Consider the following 22,097-nt stretch of genomic DNA (forward strand, 5'->3'; position numbering starts at 1 on the left):
TTTTGTTTATGGCTGTTGTGAAAATTACTGAAGATTCCTGAGGGGAAAGAAGCCACAATGAGCTGCTTTTAGAGGGGAAGCCACTTCAAGCCATTTTTTTTTTTTTTTATATCTGTAGCCAGCAATTCTACCTCTGAGGGTTTAACCTTGAGAAATAATCCAGAAGAGCGAGAAAAAGAGGGAGAGGAGAAAGAAAGGATAAGAATGCTCATTAGTATTGCATTCCAGAGGAGAAAACAGGAACATTCAGTAAATTAAAGTTAGTAAATTAGGATGTGGGCTGTTCATTCAATTGAAGGGAAAGCTCTGAGGCTTTATCATAAGTAGCTTATAGTTGCAGGCCCAGTTGAGGTGAACCCTCAGAGGGATGGTGAGCTTAGGATGGTAGAGGTCGACAGGGGCTTGTGGCTATTGTGTCCTGACATGAGAATATAGTAAGTATTACTTCATGAGTTTTTAAGTAAGTGTGTGTGTGTGTGTGTGTGTGTGTGTGTGTGTGTGTGTGTGTGTGTGTGTGCGTGCGCGCGTGTGCATGCCTGGGCACATGTGTGCACGCACTCAGAATCCAGAAGATGTTAGATCCCTCAGAGCTGGACTTAGAGTAATCTGCAGATGTCTTGCCGTTATGTGGGTGCTAGGAGCCAAACTCCAGTCCTCATGGTAGAGCAGGAACAGCTCTTCACCACTGAGTCAGCTCTGCAGCTCCTGCCTTTTAAAAACTAGTTAATATTTTATTAATCGAGAATTTCATATATTGACCACCTACTCTTCCCTCCTAACATCCCCAGATCCACATCTTACCTCTTCACCCCTTCCCAGCTTAATGTCCTCCATTATTTTATTTTAAATAACCCACCAAATCCAGTTGTACTTGTATGATGTGTGGTTGATCTGTCAGGGGCTGTTAAGAAAAGGAACTCTTCCCTGGAAGTCAGCAACTGTCAATATTTTCTCAGTTTTCTTCTTCACCTCTATGTGAGTTCTGGGGATCAAACTTAGGTCATTAGTGCTTTTACTTGCTCAATAATCTCACATCTCCCTGGCACCAGGTTTTGTAATTTTCAAATCTTATATAGGTGTTGTTCAGTCTTAATAGTTTACATAGGTCTGTTGAGAAGTGAATACCACTTTTTAAAATAAGTAGAAGAAAAGTGTACTACTTGTTATGTTAATAACTACCCTGTTTAAGGTGATATAATTCTGTATTTTTATTCTATTTTCAAAATAGTCTATGTGTGATTATTACTTTTTCCCCTTAATTTAAAAAAATTGTATTTGTATGTGTTTGCACATGTGTGTGTGTATGGTTGTTGAATCCCTTGGAACTGGAGTTATAGATGGTTGTGAGCCACATAATATGGGTGCTGGGAATCAAACTCCAGTCTCTTGGTGCTCTGTAAGAGAAGCAAGTGATGTTGACTGCTGCACCATCTTGCTGACCCTATACTATATTACTTTCAAAATGAAAAATTTTTTTTAAAAAAATGCTGTAGTTTAGATAGGAATTTTGCTCTGTTTGGTGAACTACAGATCCCTTCTCTAGTGTAGCTCGTGCCAGGAATAATCAGCTGTACTCAAGTACAAAAGCTGTCTTTGCCTAGCCCTAGCATCATGTTCTGAGCCAGAAACCATCTTCACTATGCTCTCAATTTGATCTCTGTGCAGGAGGAGAACATTTGTCTGCACTGGGCAGCGTTCTCAGGCTGTGTGGACATAGCTGAAATACTTCTAGCTGCCAAGTGTGACCTGCATGCCGTGAATATCCATGGAGACTCACCTCTGCACATCGCAGCCAGAGAGAATCGCTACGACTGTGTTGTGTGAGTGTGGCCCTGCACCAATATAGCCCTTGCCACCAGGCTGCCCAGAGTGGCTGCTAAATGGCTATATCCACACTACCTGGAGCTGATGCAGTATATATAGGTGGAGAAATATCTTCCCATTTGACGTCTCAGACCAGCTATGGTGCACTTTGGGTCATAGTTGTCATAGAAAACAGAAACAAACCAAAAACCCCATCCAAATTCTTAGTTGAATTTTGACCAAGTCTCAGACCCACTAACAGTGTGGGGACAGTTTGACTCACAGCTTCCATCAGGAACTGGGTGCTCTTGGTACTCCCCTCGTAGGGGTGGAAATACAAGAAGTTGGGCCCTTTTAAGCAGGCCCTTCACAATTCTTTCCCACAGCAGCAGTGGTCTGCCTGGTGTAGCATCTCTGCTATGTGTCTTTAGAAGGAGAAGGAGGGCAGTGACTGCTCTGATGAGTAGGTACTCCTACGTCACCTGGAAATAAATGAAATGGCCTTGTGGCACTTGCAAATCTCTGGCTTGGACATGACAATCCATGTGCTCTAGCCCCAGTGTGGCAACTGTGCTTACCCTCATCAGGCAGATGTGCCATGCTGGCCTTCTGCAGACCCCAAACACCTTTTCTCTATCATTTCCCTTTGTCTTTAAGGGCAAAATTAAAAGCAAAATCTAAGAAAAATTAAATAAGCATTCTTAGCTCTTGCACATAAGTTCAGATGAGAAAACTGATGCCTTACTGTAAAAATGGCTGGGAGCAGGTGTATTCCTGGGAGGCATGGCTTTGTTCCAGAGTCACTGAACTAGTAAGCTGAGTGCTACATAACAGAAAGCTATTCATTTAACGTTTCTTAACTGTGTTTCTTCTAAATTCAGAGCTGGATGTTTGTTGGTTACATTTTCCCTTTTAGCCTCTTTCTTTCTCGGGATTCAGATGTGACTTTGAAAAACAAGGAAGGAGAGACTCCCTTGCAGTGTGCAAGCCTCAACTCCCAGGTGTGGAGCGCTCTGCAGATGAGCAAAGCGCTTCGGGACTCGGCCCCTGACAAGCCTGTTGCTGTTGAGAAGACGGTGAGCAGGTGAGAAGGTTCTAAGACTGAGAGGACTCTAGCAGACCATTGACAGGCAGACTGGAAGAGACGGGAGCAAATGGTTCTGAAGCTCAGCTCCCAGGAGCCAGCCTAGTGTGGGCACTGGCTGCCTACTGTGTCTCCATGAGGCAGAATCTGAAACAGCAGAAGTAACGTCTCCCTTTTCCTTTGCAGAGACATTGCTCGAGGGTATGAACGCATTCCCATTCCCTGTGTCAATGCTGTGGATAGTGAGTTATGTCCCACCAACTATAAGTATGTCTCCCAGAACTGCGTGACGTCCCCCATGAACATTGACAGGAACATCACTCATTTGCAGGTTGGTGGGAAGAAGGGGTGGCAGGTCCCTAGAACTGGGTCCTAGGACTTAGCACCATTCTGGAAGAAGGCCCGTAGAAGCTGCCCAGGAGATCCTGTTCTCTCTGCACTTGCCTCCCAGAAAAGAGACGGAAGAGATATACAAGTTAGGCGTGTCACTGGTTCTCTTAGCATACTCTGAAGGCCTTAAGTGCTCCCTGATTGCCTGGTCCTTGAGTCGTGACTAACAGGGGCCATGCAGGTCTAAGAAGTGACCACTTCATGCCCCTCAGTCCTAGCGGCTACTGCCCAACCAACAGCTTTCCCACCTGACTTTCTTGGCTGTAATTGGACCTATTTGAAAGGGTTATCCTTATGGTTGTGCTTATGGGAGTCACCTAATTCTCACAAGATGAGCTGTATAAGCTTTGCTTGGTTGTGAGATTCTGTCCCTCATCTTTCCTGGCCTCAAGTGTCTCAAGCCACCCTGCAGGCTGCCCCTGTCTAAACTCTGCCTGCTCCCTGCCAACATGGTACGTTTTCCTCAGCATGTCCCAAGCTTTCTACATTGCTCCTAAGAGAGCCTCTGGCAATTAAAGGCAATTGAGATTTTTCCAGAGCATTTGGTGGTGATTGCAAGGGGGGAGGAATAGAGTAGCAGGACTGTGGTGCCTGTCTGACATGCTGTGTACTCTGTTCCCAGTACTGCGTATGCGTAGATGACTGCTCCTCTAGCACCTGCATGTGTGGCCAGCTCAGCATGCGCTGCTGGTATGATAAGGTGAGGAAGCACATTTGCTTCACATGTGCTTATGTGGTAAGTTCTGTGAAAGTGAGTCTGTGAACATGTTTCCCGATTCTAAGGTGTCCTAGTGACTTTGGGACAGTTGGAGGTGAGCTGGTTGTGGAAAACAAGTAGGAGGAGGTGACAGGCTGAAAGTGAAGAGCTCTTCCAAGCAGATTGTGAGGCTAAGGTGTAGTTTGCCAGAGTCCTGAGGCTGGAGTCCAAGTCCTTTGTGACTCCCTAGACAGTGGTACAGTGGCTGTTCTTGTATGGCCTTAAGAGGAAACTTCGGTGTTGCTTTTGTTTGGTGAACCCTGTCATACACAAGTGTCCAAAGAGACAGATGCTTGGTAGAAAGACTAGTCCAGGGCTAGGCTAGATGGAGTATCACTAGACACAGTGGCCTGAGGGGAGGGTCACAGGCTTCCAAGTGACTGCCATTGCTAGTGGGAGGCGATACTGAGACAGTAGGGCCTTGAAGCCCAGGATGCCGCTCAAGGACAGTGTGGGGGAGGGGAGGTGCATAGTCTTCACTTCAGTTCAGAGGTCGTGGGTGCTAGGATGTCCTGAGTGAAGTGAAGGGGGCTGCAAAGGGGAGCAGCATCGTGTTCTTGGTTTAGAAGAGGAGAGGTCATGGGGATGGGCTTAGGGTGAGGAGTGGGGCTGGCAGGTATCAGTTGTCTTTAGAGTAGGGTTCATGCTGGGCTTAGCTTAAGAGCATTCTGATCAGAGTCTTAGTTGTGGAGAAGACCCCTCAAGCCTCCGAAGTGCACATGGTCCTAATGTGTCACCTGTAGACAGACTTGAATTGAAGAAAGGGAGAGGGCATGTGGCTGGATTCTCTAGGAGCAGCCAGAAGGTCCTAACTGCTGGAGACAGGGCAGGGGCGTGGTTAGGGGAACAACATAGCCAGGCAGGAACCAGGGGGATTTTCCCCAAGAGGCCCTCAAACCTGTATCATACCTGGTGAAATTTCTATTCAAACCACAGATGTGGAGCCTGATCCTGTTATTCCCCCAGCTGTTAAAGTGTGTCCATAAACCACTGCGTTTATGTATATTTGAGGCCAGAGCAGGCACTTTGTGAAAATATGTTATTAAAGTTCATTTTAAAGAATGCTGGTTGACATCTGCTGGCCCTTGTGGCCATCTGTTAATAGGACGGTCGACTCCTGCCTGAGTTTAACATGGCAGAGCCGCCCCTGATCTTCGAGTGCAATCATGCCTGCTCGTGCTGGAGGAACTGCCGCAACCGCGTGGTGCAGAATGGTCTCAGGTGAGGGGTGTAGATGCATTAGGTCGCACTGGGCCAGGATTGTGTATATTTGTGAGTGGAGCCAATGTCTAGGGAAGGCGTGCGTGCGTGCGTGCGTGCGTGAGTGCGTGCGTGCGTGCGTGCGTGCGTGCGTGTATACGTACAACCAGCTGAGCTAGACTGGCTCAGATATGAGTAGACTTGTTTCATTTGGTTTTAGAGCCTTTTCTGTTCAGTGTTAGAGAAAGCCAGCTAACATTGAGAATGGTGGTGTTTGATGGCTTTTCTCAGACTGCTGGGTCCTTCCTGGTACTTGGCCCCCACTGCTTACCTGTGTTTCCTGTGTCACAGTGAGAATCAGGTTCTGTGCATAGTTGTGGTCCATGTATAGTACACCAAGGACAGAGTGACACAGTTGTCTTCTGTTCCCTCTTCACCATATTTACAGATGGGCCAATCGGATGGGCATGATCTGAGGGTGTCTTGCAGCATGGTCTACCTGGAGCCTGCGTAGCCTCTAGGAGCCTGCCTGGCTGCTTGCTGCTGGCACACGCCCTAAGTAAACGATGGCAGCAGTCTGGGTTCTAGAGGAAGCACTTGTAGAGTGAATACCGTAGTCTTCACTGCTACCTCACAGATTGAGCCCCTACAGTTGAGGAAAGCCAGGCCTCCTCTACTTTGTGCCTTGACAGTCTGAGTCCTGGGTCTCAGCTTCCTGTGTGTGTGGGTCCGGGACTGGGTCTCTCAGGTGACTGGAACTGCTCTCAGTCACTTGCAGAGCTATAATAGTTCTTGATTTGGAACCTGCATCATTTTCTCTATTTGCTCATCTCACTCATTTCAGAATGGATACAAGCTGGTTTGCTGACCATCAGGTACATACCCACCTCCCCTCTACCTGTTTTCCAGGGCAAGGCTGCAGCTTTATCGGACACAGGACATGGGCTGGGGTGTGCGGTCCCTCCAGGATATCCCACTGGGCACCTTTGTCTGCGAGTAAGTGGGTCACAGAGCCCCACAGCTCTGTTGATAACTTTGTGTTTTGTTTCTTGTTTTCTTTTTTTTCACTTCTGGTACTCCTCATACATGTTTGTGCTCTAAGAAGCCCCTGGGAGCATATGATTCACTGTCATGCATGTAAGGCAGCGGAGATACTGATTGCACCAGCAGGCTCTAGATGCCAGACTGTGCCTGCCAGCCCCACAGTTGTACTCAGATTTCCTATCTCACTCACTGAAGTGTTAGCTTCAAGAATCCTGCACAGTTCTAGTAGCTTTGGTAAGCCATCCTTGGTCCTTACCTTGTACTGCAGATGTGTGAGGCCAGTTCCAGACCCCAGCTTAGCCCATAGAACCGTTTCAGAGTGTCCCATGTCTGCATCCTTGCCTTCCTTGGCACTGTTCCTTGTCTGAGGGCACAGAGGTGAGGTGGGTCTTCCTTTTCTCACTACAGATACGTAGGGGAGCTGATTTCAGACTCTGAAGCTGATGTGCGGGAAGAGGACTCTTACCTCTTTGATCTTGACAATAAGGTAAATTGTTGTGAATGGCCAAAGCATATGAGCAAATGACTGCAAAATGTCAAACTTGCATAGTTAGTTTTGGTAGATTCTGGAAAATGTCTGCACAGGTAGGCCAGCCCTGGAGTCACTCTGATGAGTACCCTGCTGCTGTTGAGTATAGGCTCATTGCAGATCTGTTAGGTTTTACCACATAGTTCTGGACTCATTTTGGTGTTCAAGTCATAGGCACCTAACTTGGGAGACTCTGTGCTGCTATAGCAAGTCACCTACCTCAAGAGAGGAGCTACCTGGGATTCCTCACTGTGTGCCTCAGTTCCCAGGCTGCTCCTCTGAGACCAAGCAATAGGGAGCAGCTTATGGAGTCATGGGAAGCAGCAAGGGATCCAGAAATGCTGGCAGTGGGGGTGTCCTTTGTGTTTCCATTGATCTCAGGGTATTAACATCCTATATTGGGAGAGAATAGAGGGCCAAGCTTGGTCTGCTCAAGGAGTTAGGGTTTCCAATGGCTTCTGGGGCCAGTGGAAAGGTGCTAAGACTACCTCAGCCCATCACTATTTCTGAATTCAGGAAATGCTATTTAAAATCTTCTTAAAGCTGGGTGTGGTAGCTCACCCCTTTAGTCCTAGCACTTGGGAACAGAGACAGGCAGAGCTCTGTGAGTTGGAAGCCAGCCAGAGTTATGTGGTGAGACCTTGTTTAAAATAAGTAAGTAGTAAGTAAATACATCCTAAAGCTCACAGTCTGTGTAGCCGGGTAAGGAAATAAAGGTTTTCTAATCTCTAATGTAGCTACCCAATCATGGCATCAATATTATCTCCAGAGACTCTCTTCACTCTTGAAGTCACCTAAGAAGGTAGCATTTGTGAAGCCAGATTTAAATTTTAGCCAGATGTGGGGATTAGAAAGATGGCACAGAGTTAAAAGCAGTGCTCGATACTCCAGAGGACTTGGGGTCAATTCCCAGCATGCATATGGCACCTCAAAACTCTAACTTTAGTTCCAGGGGATCTGATGCCCTCTGGCCTCCATGGACTCCAGGCACTCATATGATGCACAGATGTGCATGTAGGAAAATACCCATCCTCATGGGGGTGTGGTGGGGGGTGGAAGGAAACCACCAAACCCCACAAAAACCAGGTGTCACGGCACATGCTAGAGGTTCAGCTCGTCTCCTTGTCTAGTTTTAGGTCAGCCTGGAATACATTTTAGAAACAAAACAAACAAACCAAAACACCCCACAAACAAAAAACAAACATGTTTCTCTGGCTCAAGAGTGTCTTTCTATGAGCAGTGCACCAATTCCTGGATTGAGATAGCTTTTGTCTTCCTGTGTGCTTGTGTGTGTAAAACCATGCAGGGCTGATGATGAGAGCGCCCCTCTTATTGGTGTGGACACATGTCCTGGTGCACACCATCCCTCGCTCCCTTCAGTGAGAGGTGTTTTTTGGTAGCATGTCACCAGTCTCTCAGTTATACACTCTGTGGGCTTTTGTAGACCATACTTGTATTTTTGTAAAACACAAATTATTCCCAGAAATGGTTTTGCCTTCAGATTTGGAGCCACACCGATTGAGTTCTGTGTGTTGAATTGATGTTGGCACTTGTGTCTCTTTACCAGCACTCAGCAGTGAGGTGTCCTCGACGCCTGGGCTTCCTCCTGCTGAGTCTGAGTTACTGTAGTTCATGCCACTTACCTTGGGACCAGTTTCAAAATCAGCCGGGCAGAGTCTCCAGAACCTTCTCCTGGCATCTGATGAGCACTGCACTGAGTAGACAGTCATTTTTGGCAGCTGTGATCTTACCACATTATTTGATGTAACTTACAACGTGATAAAGATGTGTAATTTTAAAAGAAACTACCAGTTTTCCAAAGAGGTTTCAAAGGAGCCACTTTGGAAAAAAAAAAAAAAATGGGTGTTTTGGTACTTTTGGTGTGTGTGTGTGTGTGTGTGTGTGTGTGTGTGTGTGTGTGTGTGTGTGTGTGTATACACGTGTACATTCAGTTTGCAGGAACCAGCTTTTCTTTTACCTCGTAGGTCTAGGGATCAAACTCAGGTTGGTTTGTCAGGCTTGGCAGCAAGTGTCTTTAACCACTGAGTCATTTCACTGGCCCAACACTGTTTTATTTAAAATTTTTTATATGCACACATATGTTCTAAGTATATTTATTTGTTTGTTTGTTTATTTATTTATTTATTTATTTATTTATTTATTTTTTGAGATAGGTTTCACTATGTAGTTCTGGTCTGGAACTTGTAATGTAGACCAGGCTTGCCTCAAACTTATAGTGACTGATCCTCCTGCCTCAACATCCCTGTGCTCAGATTACAGGTAATAGTAACCATGTTGGCTCCAGACACTATTTCATGTATCTTCTGATCTGTCCATCCATCCTGGTTCTCTCTATGCAGGCCAGGGTGATCTTGAACTTCTTCCTGCTTCAACCATCCAAGAGCTGGGATACCAGGCATGAACCACTATGCTTGATTTATGTACTATAATTTTAATTTGCATTTCCTTAATGATTGATAATATTGAGTAACTTCTTTTGTGTCTCTTAGATATCCTTATATCTTCTGTGGACTTGCTATTGCTATATTATTATTAGTAGTATGGTTTTTTTTTTTTTTTTTTTTTTTTTTTTGGTTTTTTGAGCCAAGGTTTCTTTGTGGAACAGCCTAGTCTGTCCTGGAACTCACAGAGATCTGCCTGCCTCTGAGTGCTAGGATTAAAGGCATGAGCCACCAAGCCTGGCATTGTTGGCTGTTTTTAGTATAGTCTCACTTTGTAGTCCTGGCCAGCCTAGAGCTTGCTGTGTAGACTGTAGAGATTAGCCTCAGACGCATAGAGATCTGCTTCCCTGTGCCTCCTGAATTCTGAGCTTAAACGTGTATACATCATGTCTGTTCTACCTTATTTTTTAGACTAGATCTTTTACTGCACTATAGCTCAGGTTGGCTAGGCTAGCTGGCCAGCAGACCCCTGAGGTCTTTTTCCACGGTTCAGGTGTGTGCTGCCCCACTCAGGTTTTCCTGTGTGCTGGCGTTCTGAACATAGTTCCTCGTGTTTGCACAGCAAGCTCTTTGCCCACTGAGCCATCTCTCTGGTTCCTACCAGATTTATTTTTTAAAAGTAATTTTTGTTTTACTTCATTTTTATGTGTGTGCTATATTTTGTCTACATGTATGTCTCTTCACCATGTGCGTGCCTGGTGCCCACAGAGGCTAGAGAGGGAATCAGATCTCCTGAAATTGGAGTTACAGATGTTTGTAAGCCACCGTGTAGGTACTGGCACGCCAGGTCCACTGGAAGAGCAGCCAATGCTGTTTAACTGCCAAGCCATCTCTCCAGCCAATGTTTTTAATGTTCAGTCCGTTGTGCCCTGAGGAATCTCTGTGTCCCCTAAGATCAGGAAGCTTTTCTCCCATGTCTTTCTGTAGAAACTTCGTTTGCATCTGGACCTTGGTGAGTGGTCTAAGGTGAGAGCTGGGTTTGTGTCTATCTGTGAGGATTTGTAGTCATCTAGGCACTGTTGGCCAAGACACAGTTTCTCACTCATGTGCTGCTGTGTCTGAAACATGTTTTGTTCCTTGTCTGATTTCTGACTCTTAAACCAGTGCCATCCTCTTGGTGGCAAAGTTTAACTTGTGCAGGTGGTGTCAGTTCTCAGACTGTCCCTTTTCCTGAGTGTGTTAGTCTGAGAGTCAGTCATGGTGTCTGTGTGACCAGCAGCTCTGCAGTATTGGCTGGGAGTTAGATCAATTCTGTCTACTCAGGGGTGTGACACTGCAGCTGTGGGTGTCCAGAGCCACTAGGTCTTTTCTCTCCTTGCAGAGTCTCCCTGTTCAGTAAGTAGATCTTATTTATTATACATGGTTTTAAAACGGTATTGCTGCTGGGCAGCGGTGGCGCACGCCTTTAATCCCAGCACTCGGGAGGCAGAGCCAGGCGGATCTCCGTGAGTTCAAGGCCAGCCTGGGCTACAGAGTGAGTTCCAGGAAAGGTGCAAAGCTACACAGAGAGACCCTGTCTTGAAAAACAAGAAACAACAACAACAAAAAATTGGTATTGATTTTCATTTCATTTCTCAACTGATTATGGGTAGTACTTAAAAGTGGCTGGGTTTTTTGGTTGACCTTGCCATATTCACCTTTTAGTTTTGGTACCTTTTATGGGTTATTGATTAGGAGTTGCATAAGCAATTATGTGCTATATGAATAAAGATAGTCTCATTTGCCCTTTTCAGGATGTGTAATTTTTGCCTTTTGTCCCTTGAATACCCTCTTTAGAGGGGAACCACTTCCCTTCCCTACCAGGAGATGTTAGTATAGGAGTCTTGTGAACACTCGCACGCTGTCAAGACTTCTTAGGAGAGTCCTCCCTGCCACTCCTTGGCTGTAGGGTGAGGCCAGTGGCCAGGACAGAGAGAGTACCAGTCTTTTCCCTGTCCTTCCATCACTTCCTGTGTTGTCTCCCTTACCATCCCTGATGTGCGGCCATCCTCATCAACTCCTGACATTGCATTCCTGTATCTTAAATGATACCGTATCAGTGGTTCTTTTGTTCATTCAGAGGACAGCAAAGCTGTAAATATACCAAGGCCTTCTGGTTCCTATACCTGCTCAGACCCCATAGGGGGTCCACCTGATGAGCACCATGTTGGTGACCACATTTACTGTCCCCTGACCAGAACCTATCCACATGTATCTTCTTGCCTCATTCAGACCCCTGGGCACAGGATTCCTGATATCCTTTCATGTGCACTATGTCCTGTGATCATGCTGAGGTCTGTGTGTCCAGATCAAAGAAACTCGGGACAAACTTCAGGTACATATAAGGGACTTGGCAATTCCTTGAGGACTCTGACAGGCTCTGAGCAGGAGAAATGGACTGGATGACACCCATTCAAAGAAGGTATGGCAGCTCCACACTATCCTTGTTCTGGAAAAGGTGGGCATTAACAGCACTGCCATGAAGTTAGTATGCTGGAGCCAAAGTTAGGCATGGAAAATTGCTTACTCCAAGGGCAGAGTTGAAGGCCTGAGAGCAGCCCTTCTTTTCTGGGTCCTAGAGCCTTTGCTTGTGGCCTCTGTGAGTTTCTGAGTTGGGTTCTGGGACCAAACATGATTCAGTGGTCTCATCCTTCATTTTGAGCTAAAGAATCTAGGCAGGGGTAAGTGTGCAGGACAACCCCTGAGAAGCCCAGCAGTGGTGCATTCAAGGCTCTCCAACTTGGGGACAGCCTCTGGGGCTCTGGGTCAGTAAGTGTACACTTGACAGCTGCACAAGTTCTCTGGGGCATGCTAAGGCTCATTCTTCGAGCAACAATGTGTGTATGAGGGTGACCACAACTTCCACCCTAGGAGTATTTGGTATAAGTTAGAAGCTTCCAGATGGGAGGATCGGTTTAAAGTATGGCACTAGTCATGTCTAGGCTTGTAGTTCTGGACAGAAATATCTCTAGATGCAAATAGTAGCTTCCGGGGTCCTGCCTAGGGCCATAGACCCACAGGCTCACAGTCAGCCTCTCTGGCACCTTGAGACACTAGCCAGGCCCCTGTGGGAAGTACCCTCCCCTCTTGACTTCTGTGGATGGTTTGTGCTCTGTGAGGTGGTTCAAAACGCCAGTGGACGGAAATGACTGTGCAGCAGGGAACAGGCTATAGTAACTACAGTAGCCCCTGTTGGACTGCTTGGAAATAGCCAGGCTCCTCTTGCTGCTGAGCAAGCACCTCCTCCCTGTCTGTCCCACATTCTGTCCTAGTTTGTAGTATGGCTCCCTCCCGTCTCACCTGCCTGCCACCCACATCTGCTCACCCATGCTGTATATTCCTGGATTTAATTTTCTCTGTTGACCTTTTGTTGTTGTTGTTGTTGTTGTTGTTGTTTGTTTGTTTTTTTCCGAGACAGGGTTTCTCTGTGTAGTTTTGGTGGCTGTCCCGGATCTCGCTCTGTAGACCAGACTGGCCTCAAACTCACAGAGATCCGCCTGGATCTGCCTCCCGATTACTGAGATTAAAGGAGTGCACCACCACCGCCTGCCCGGCTGCCCTTTTCTAATTTTAAAGAAATCTTTCATCTAGATGATAAAAGAAAGGGCAGCCAAGGAAAAAGAGTATTTGCTTGGCTGCCATTTCTTTGGATATTTTGCTTCCCGTAGTCACGGCAGCTTCTTTTTTGACGTGTACTGTGGGAATGTTCTGACCTACAGAACGGTGACAATGACCAGAGGTAGGGGCCCATGCTGCCACCAGAGTCAGCATTTCCTGCTTAATTTCTTTCTTCCCTCCCTCCCTTCCTTCCTTCTGTTCATCCATCCACCCATCCACCCATCCACCCATCCACCCATCCACCCATCCACCCATCCACCCATCCACCCATCCATCCATCCACCCATCCACCCACCCACCCACCCACCCACCCACCCACCCACCCACCCATCCATCCATCCATCCATCCATCCATCCATCCATCCATCCATCCATCCATCCATCCATCCATCCATCCATCCAATGTTAAGTGTACAAACAATCTTACTCCGCTCCACTAGTGTGTATCTTTTTGGTACCATGAACAGCTGAGACGTTGCCCTCACACCCAACCATATATAAGATGGCTGTGATCTGGTGCCAGCTTTCTCACACAGTCCCCCAGTTTTTCCAAGTACTTTGCGCTGAGTAGATTCCCAGAGCCAGTCAGGGCTGGGCTCACACCTTCTGCATCCAAGGAAAGCAGCATTCCCAGGGCCTCCCATCTCTTCTGTTGAAGACGCTGGTTATTACTTGGCAGAGGTCCTGCCATCTGGACATGTCTGTCCCCAGGTGTTACTAGACTTGTTTCATGAGGCCCAGTAACACCCGTGCTGGTGGCACCATATTCTTTCTACCTCTGTTCTCAAGTTCTTAGTGGAAGTTGGTACCTGTGAGCCTTGGCTGTCCCCTTTTATCTGACATCTCTGTACCACCAGGGACTTCTGTCATACTGTTCACATTCATCTGAGGACATTTTTATTTGTGTGAGTGTGAGAGTGTGCGTGCGTGTGTGCGTGCGTGCGTGCGTGCGTGCGTGCGTGAGTGTGTGTGTGTGTGTAGAGGCCAAATGTTGGCATCAGGTGTCGTGTTGCTTTCTCCCTTATCTCTTGATTCGGCTAGATGGGTTGTTGACACAGTGGCCCGTCCCCTTGCTTTTGCATGGCCGTTGAGATCTCACCTCAGATTCTTGGTGTGTGGCACTTCACTGACAGCCATCTCCACAGCCCAGAATTTTTTTTTAAGGAAAACAAATACATTTTCCCACCTATCTCCAGCCATTGGCTCTTCCTTGGGAGAAGGCAGATACTCCGTCCTGACCCTGTGTCTGCCTATTTCTAGAATGAGGCAGATGTGAAAAATTGTCAGATGTAAAGGAAATTTGTTTTTCAATTTTTTTCCCCTTTGTGTGTTTTGAGATAGGATTTTACTGTCTAGATTAGATTGGTCTTTAACTTATGGCCATCTTCCTGCCTCTGCCTTCCAAGTGCTGGAATTACTGGTGTGTGCTTATCACCCTTTGTCTGTCTTTTTTTTTTTTAATATACTTGGACTGTTTTGATCAGTTACAGCTTCTCTCTGATGTGCACATTACTCTTGTTTTAGGTCCCACAGACTTACTGCCCCTTACCTGTCTTGCTGTTTTATGGCACTATTACCTTTCCTGTGTCCAACCTAGCCTCACACTTGCAATCTCGTTTTTCTAGTGGGACTCCTGTGTCCTTTATGAGAGGAGATTTCATAGAACAATATCTGCTAGGTATTCATTTCTTTCTTTTTTCTAAAAATTATATGCATGAGTATTTTGCCTGTGTGTATTGTATTTCTGTTCACCATGTGTGTGCCTGGTGCCTTCAGAGATCAGAAGAGGGCACCAGATCCCTTGGAACTGGAGTTGCTTTTGGTTGTGACCTGCTTTATGGAAGCTGGGAATCAACCCAGGTCCACTGGAAGAGCATCCAGTGCTCATAACCACTTAGCAAATATCTCTAAGCCCACTTTGTTCCCCCTCACTCCCTTGAGACAAGGTCTCACTCTGTAGCCTTGTCTGGTCTGGAACTCAAAATGTAGACCAGGATGTCCTAGAACTCATAGATTCTTCTCTGCCTTCTAAGGGCTGGGATTAAAAGTGCCACCACACCTAGCCAAGATGCTGAAACTTGTGTTTCTATGGAGTCATAGTTGGAGTCACCAGTGTGACACTTGGCTATAGGTGGTCACTTCTCTGCTCAGGTTGAGAGCCACCCTGACCTCACCTATAGCTCGGGTCTTGGTTCTTGAAAGTCTGTATCAGAGTAGCCTTGCTGATGTGAGGACCATACACATACAGCACAGCTGCTGGTGGCATGTCCTGCCCTCTGCCGTTGTTTGCTCCTTAGGGTATACTCTGCTGAGGACTTGAAGTATTGTACTTGTCTTTCTGTGCAGCTGTGTCAATGTCTTAGTGAATTCAGATTTGGAACTTTCAGAATTGTGTTCTTTCAGGCGTGGCGGCGTGTGTGTCTCTGCTGTCTCAGCACCTGTGCTGAAGGCAGTCTGGGCTCACAGAGTCAAATCTTCTCTCAAACTCTCTTCTTCAAACTTGTCTTGGTGACGTGTGTAGATGTTGGAAGACAAGTGCAGGAGTTGGGTCCCTTCTTTCACCATGTGGGTCTTGCAGATCAAACTCAGGTTGTTAGGTTTGATGGCAGGTGCCTTTACCTTAAGCATCAGAACTCCCAAAAATAAAATGACTGGTTTTTGTTTGTTTGTACTGGGGTGCTGGAAGATTGGACCCAGGATTTCATACATGCTATCCAAGCATTTTATCAGACTTTTCATTATGCAGAAGACTTGTGTGTTCTAAAAGTAGAAACTATATTAAAATCTTGCTCAGAATAATTGTGCTTCTTTGCATGTTCTGTGTTCTGTTACCGGATATTGGATTTTTCTCTGGCTGCTGTCACTAACACTGACACCCACTTAGCCTGTTCTTCACAGCTGTCATGCTGCTGAAGGCCATCTCTTGGTTCATAGCCAGTGCTTTCACACTGTGTCCCTGTGAGGCAGGAACTCTCTGGAGTCTCTCTTGTGAGTGCACTGATTCCACACAGGCTTTACCCTCAGCTATGGTCACCTCCCTATGGCCCCATCTCCTGGTCCTACTGATTCTCTCAATGTGGGGTAAGGATTTCAAATAAGGAGCTTTAAAAAGAAATGGACACTTTGGTCATGGTGTTGTTTCCCTGTTCCTGAACAAGACCATTTGTACAAATAAAAGTACTACTTCTGTGCTTACGCAGAAAGTGGCGTGGTGTCTCTAGCTTGCCTTTCTCACTTGCCAGTGGAGTACAGAAGTCAGCAGCACATAGAGTCTCTCTCAGTCTTTTGGGGGCATTGAGGTTGATTTCATCTCTGCTCCTTTTGCAGTTGGTCTCTCTTTCTCTCTCTCTCTCTCTCTCTCTCTCTCTCTCTCTCTCTCTCTCTCTCTTTCTTTCTTTCTTTCTTTTTTTTATTAGCCTAGCTTCAGACTCAAACTCTGCTGTTCATGTGCAGTTCTGGCCTCTGTCCAAGTGTCTGTTGCTTACAGTCAGCTTGATGTCTTCTTTCTGTTTGGGCCTGGTCAGCCAGGGTGTCAGTGTGTAGACTCTTTCCCTGGGGACCCCCCAGCTCTGAGTACCTTTAGCATGTTTGGTGCCTGCTTTTCTATGTTTTCTTCAGAGGCTAGGCTTATCCTCGGCTATCAGCACACAAGCAGAGTCACACAAGTCTCTTGGATTATTGTCTTTATGGCAGATGCAGGGCATAGGTTGCTCTGTCTGTGGTCTGGGTGATTGTTGCTGAATTCTCTCATAGTGTCTGTGCTTCAGGGATATTACTGGAGTACATTCACCCACGTCCATATCCACCACTCTGTCTCCACAGGTCTCGATGTTACCACATGAAGGTTGTCAGATACCCATCTCAGACCCAGGCTTTCCCATTATTGGTTTGTGTTTGACCTTTGCCTGAAGTCTGAGTGTGTTCACAGGGTGTCCCCAGGTGTCGGGAGCAGGCTCTTGTTTGGGCCTTATACTTCACAGAGTTATTCCAGCATACCTGGCTTTCCTCTCTAACTCTCCTCTCTTACACTGTGACTGTGTAACACTCATACCAAAGCACCATAGCTTGGGATGGCCTATAGCAACAAGCTCTGGATGTGTAGGGTGGCCAGTCTCAGACAAGTGTGAAGGCCTCAAAATGCCCATTTCATCCTGGGTGTCAGTAAGACAGTTTCCAAGTCTTTTCTGCACTCTGCAGCAAAGGCCTCCTTTGCTATGACGTAGTCATCATATCACAGCAGTTTGTTACACACAGGAGCTCTGTGAGACAACCGTTTAAATGGCTCAAGAGTTAGCATAGCCCTCACACCAAATCTTGATCCTACAGTCCCTGTCTGCTGGGAAACAACCACAGAATCAGGGCAGTTACGGGACAGGGACACTTGTTAACCTGTTGACGTGGTGCTCCCACCTCTGGTACTGGGGTTTTAGTGCAGCATGGCCTGTGGCTGCCCTCAGGCTGTGACAGAGTCTGCTTTGCTGAGCCTGAGTTGTCACCGGGCCACGGAAGGAAGTTGTGCAATCCCGGCAGAGCCGCTGCTCAGCTCCGGATTTTCAAGACTTCCGTGCTGGTGTCTAGGGTAAGGACACCATGTCTTGGAATGCTTACTGGCTGCAGCCTATCATGGATCCTTTTGCTTTTTTACCCCGAAGGATGGAGAGGTATACTGCATTGATGCTCGGTTTTATGGGAATGTCAGCCGCTTCATAAACCACCACTGCGAGCCCAACCTTGTGCCTGTGCGCGTGTTCATGTCACACCAGGACCTGCGGTTTCCCAGGATCGCCTTCTTCAGTACCCGCCTGATCCAGGCTGGGGAGCAGCTGGGGTATGTACAGTGTGACCCTGGCTGGGCGGCGGGTGTGGCGGCTGCCCTCCTAGCCAGGCATGTGCTTCAGCATGTGGGTTCTGGGCTCAGATGGGACAGCTCAGGGGCACTTGGGATGTCTTACTTGCCACCTGTGTCCAACACACAGAAGTGCTGAGTTCTACTTCCCCAGGTTCGACTACGGGGAACGCTTTTGGGACGTCAAGGGCAAGCTCTTCAGTTGCCGGTGTGGGTCTCCCAAGTGTCGGCACTCAAGCGCAGCCCTGGCCCAGCGGCAAGCCAGTGCAGCCCAGGAGGCTCAGGAGAATGGCCTTCCGGATACCAGCTCTGCAGCTGCTGCTGACCCCCTATGAATTGCCAGTGGGGCCAGTGGGACCTTCAGAATCATATTTTGGTGACTGCAATTTAGAGAGGAAAATCTGCACAAGATGTCCAAGAGGAGCTGGAGGTGTGGACACCTCCCAGGAATGTTCTGGGCCTGAGGCGGTTCAGCTGGCCCAGTGCTCGGGACAGAGCACTTTTCTGGTCCTGCACCTCAGAGACCGGACTCCATGTTGCATAACTTGTGAGTTCCTGGTGGTGGCTCTGTCGCTGCAGTGCTTCCCATTTCTCCTTCTGGTCTCTGAGGCCCTTGCTCCACTGCCAGGTTTGTTTGTATACTGTCTGGTCAGGCTCCTGTAAGGCACTCACCAAGGCCACCGTCACCTACAAGCTGCTCCGTTAGACCTGCTGCCCACAGCCTGTGTTGCTGGCACCAGCTCCCAGGTGCCACCAGAAGACACTAGTTCCCTTACAGCCTTGGAGAGGTTGGCCGACCCACCACTCACTTTGATGAAATGTGGGTTTGCTTTTTAAAGAAATTCTATATCTAGCCCTATATATCAAGCCTCTTACTGGTGTTTCTTTGCGAGGAAGCAGGTTGGCGGATGCAGGCAGACCCTGCACCAGCCCCAGCCAGTTCCGTTGATGCAGGCACCTTTTGTTGATTCCTAAGCCACATGCTATGATGATGAATAAACTCGTTGGTTTTCTACCATTACGGAACATTAGGACAAACAAAGAATAAAAACACAAAACACAGACAACGGTGCTGAATCTGGTGTGGTTTCTACTCACCACGTGAAAATAAACTATCAACTGTAAAAAGAGAACAAAATGATTTTAGAATAAAGTGCAGGAAAAACTTTTTTAAAATGTTAGTCTTGTAGTTGAATAAATTTGCCGTCACCTTTTGTGTGATGGCCTGGCAGGTCATGTACTTTTTTTTGGCATATACCTTTCTAAATACTGTAATTAGTGCAGCGACAGTGGGGTTTTTTTTGTGTGACTCTTCTAAAACATTCATAATGCAGTCATGTTTATTTTTTTCTGTTAAAATGTTTTTGACAGTTTTAAGAGCAGTCTTTTGGCTCAGACCATTTCTTGTTCTGTTTTCAATGAAATCAATAAAAAAGTACTTTAAACGGAGTTTTCATTATGACACATTCTTTCTCCTGGTCTCTGCAAACCCCTGGCCCTTCCACTGTGGGTGCTATACTCAGGAAGCCATAGTCAGGGCTCTCTGCAAGTCCGCCAGGCCCATTGCCGCACCCAAGCTGGAAGACTGCATGTGTCCATGTTTGTCCATGTGGTTGGTGTCCAGTGTCCCACGCTGGAAAGCCATTCTGAAAGCTGTTGGATCAGGTGAGTCCCCATGTGTGACAGTCTTCATCGGGGCAGTGAGGGTGGAGGAGGCAGAGCTGGAGTTCTTTCCTTCCTGGTGACACGTGGTACCTTCCCTAGGGACCCTAGTCACACCAGTGCCTCTGTGCTTCTTGGAAGTCTGGCATTGTTCTCTACAGGAGAGCTTGTAAACTCGATGAAAAATTGATCAAAGGCACTATCAGTGCATGGAGTTCATTCAGTCGGGCGTTTTCTGAAGGGAAGACAAGTGTCTCACTGTATAAATGATCAAGTAGGATGCCTGGGCTGTCCAGCCTGTGGGCCTTGCAGCACTACTGGCAACAGCTGTGTGACAGCTACGGGCAGGCGGGACACTGGTAGACCCAAGGAAAGGCCAGCTTCCTTTCTCCCAGGAGAGCTTGAATTTCGGTACTTTACTGCCCTGAGGAGTAGTCGTGCCGCACAGGTAGATACAAGCGGAAGCCTACAGCAGCTCCCTTCCTTAGTCACACTTGCCTGTTTCTGTGTAAACACTACACCTCCATACCACATCTGTCTCAGGGCAGAGGTGTCCATGTTGGTAAAATCAAATTTGTGTGGTGTTGGGTGTGTTGTATACTTCATGCAGCATCCACACAATACCTAAACTTTTGTTGATAAACACGGACCGATTTCCAAGGTTCCACTAATAAAAGCTATGCTGGAAAGAAGAATCCTGTACATTGTCTTTTTTGCTAGTCATGTTCTTGGGTAAGGGTATCTTAGTTAGGGTTTCTGTTGCTATGAAGAGACACTGTGACCATGGCAACTCTTAAAAGGGAAACCATTTAATTGGGACTGGCTTACAGATTCAGAGGTTTAGTGCATAATCGTCATTTGGAGAAACATGGAAGCATGCAGACAGACATGGTGCTGGAGAAGTAGCTAAGAGTTCTGCATCTCGATCAGCAGGCAGCGGGAAGAGAGAGTGACACTGGGCCTGGCTTGAGTATTCAAAATTCAAAACCCAACAGTGACACGCTTCCTCCAACAAGGCCACAGATCCTAATCCTTTCAAATAATGTCACTCCCTATGAGTCTATGGGGACCATTTTCAAGGGGATAAGGAGATATGTGTTGTAATGTGCTAGGAAATGAAGCCACAGAATACCAAGACCTGTCACAAAGTTCGAGGACTGAACATAATCCTGCAAGTCCAGCCAAGGCTTGGAAGGCACTGAAGATCTCTTGACTGGGAAGCCCCTACTAACTGATGAGAATACATCTGCAGTTTAACATTTCTGTCAGTTGGTGAGGTACCTCCACATACCCTGTTTGACCCCCTACTACATGGTCCTCACAGCTCAAGGTTGGCCTCAGGAATCTGAATTGCAATTCTGTATTTCCCAGTAAGTGCTATTGACTTTTGCCTCCCTATCTTTAAGTTAACAGTAACTTTGGAATCTATTACCAAACTGCCATAAAATGGATTGGGTACACTTCATCCTCATTTCATTGTCTACAGGGAAATACTGTAGTGTGCTGTCGTGCACTTCTTTGATTGTTGGTAACATTAACATTTGTTGCAGGTTGATGTCCCCTTCCTGTGAACTGCCTATGTACAGTATTCCACTGTGCTGTGTCTCACTGATTTTTTGATTGTATAGTCTATTTAGAAAGACCTCCAGGACCAGTCATAGTGGCACACACCTTTAATTCCAGCACCTGGGAGGTAGAGGCTAGGTTGGTCTGTGTAAATTTGAGACCAACTTGGTCTTCATAGCAGGTTCTAGGCTATCCAGGGCTACATAGTGAAACCATGTCAGAGAGAGAGGGAAGGAGAGACGAGAGACTGGACCCAAGGCCTTTAATAGGCAAGTGCTTCATCAGTACACCTTCCTCTCTATTTTGATTTAGACGAGGTCTCACCAAGTTGTTCCAGCTGGCCTTTAGTTCATTTTCTTTAACCTAGGCAGTCTCCTCACTGGGGTGGTGGGCATACTCCTCCATGCCTGACTTCTACCCACAAAATCATAAAAGACATTCTTCAGCAGCAGTTCTGGTACCACATTTTGAAAAGTTTGCTCTTGTATACAAATGGGGCTCCTGTATGATGTGTGGTAACTCTTAAGTTGACATGGTTTTCCCAAGGCATGACTCACAGGTTTAAGCCACAGGTCTTGTCATTCCAGCCATGTGTCTGCCAGGTAGCCTTACCATTTCCTTCACCCAGTAACCTTGGCTTCTTCCAGGCAGCTGCCGCAACCCCAGGTTGTCTCCTGTGATGAATTCTATCACAAGTTGTTTAGTCTTTTGGAGATTTCACAGAAGTCAGCTATGCAGGCAAACTAGCTTTGTGTCTGTCTTTTCTGCCCTTGGCTTGTAGAGCACTGTATTGTCACTGTATTGATCTTTTTTCAACCCCCCCCCCCCAAGGAATTCCATAATGGGAGAATGGAGTTACTCACTTTCCTGTCGTGTGTTTAAGTCTTTCCTAGTTTCTGCTGCTATTATTAAAGTAGCACTGAACTGAACATTCTTGCCCAGGTGCATGTGCTTTTGTTCGTCTGGGATGACTATTGGAAGTAGATTGGCTAATCCATGTAGTGTGTAAGTTTTACATGCTGCTGTGACTGCATCATCATACATGCATGCTAGTCATGAGTACTTGTTCCCCTTACCCATGCTAGGGCCCAAACACATACCACTGAGCTTCAGCCCCACATCTACAAAAGAGCACTTAGCACTTGCATCCTTAGGAA

The 22,097-nt window shown here is 46.9% G+C and overlaps 1 protein-coding gene across 17 annotated transcripts in view; it reads left to right on the forward strand.

Moving 5' to 3' along the window:
* Positions 1-19,161, forward strand: part of Ehmt1 (euchromatic histone lysine methyltransferase 1) — a 174,022-nt gene extending 154,861 nt beyond the window's left edge. For all 17 annotated transcript variants that reach the window (XM_076569286.1, XM_076569288.1, XM_076569287.1 and 14 more), the window contains 9 exons: positions 1,666-1,820; positions 2,720-2,887; positions 3,074-3,218; positions 3,900-3,977; positions 5,140-5,255; positions 6,144-6,230; positions 6,687-6,765; positions 17,519-17,694; positions 17,867-19,161. In XM_076569286.1, coding sequence (XP_076425401.1) covers positions 1,666-1,820; positions 2,720-2,887; positions 3,074-3,218; positions 3,900-3,977; positions 5,140-5,255; positions 6,144-6,230; positions 6,687-6,765; positions 17,519-17,694; positions 17,867-18,047 — 1,185 coding nt within the window. In that variant the 3' untranslated portion in view covers positions 18,048-19,161. The remainder of the gene's footprint in view (positions 1-1,665; positions 1,821-2,719; positions 2,888-3,073; positions 3,219-3,899; positions 3,978-5,139; positions 5,256-6,143; positions 6,231-6,686; positions 6,766-17,518; positions 17,695-17,866) is intronic.
* The last annotated feature ends 2,936 nt before the right edge of the window (positions 19,162-22,097 follow it).

This window comes from Peromyscus maniculatus, chromosome 4 (assembly GCF_049852395.1).
Source record: "Peromyscus maniculatus bairdii isolate BWxNUB_F1_BW_parent chromosome 4, HU_Pman_BW_mat_3.1, whole genome shotgun sequence".
NCBI classification, from domain to species: Eukaryota; Metazoa; Chordata; class Mammalia; order Rodentia; family Cricetidae; genus Peromyscus; species Peromyscus maniculatus.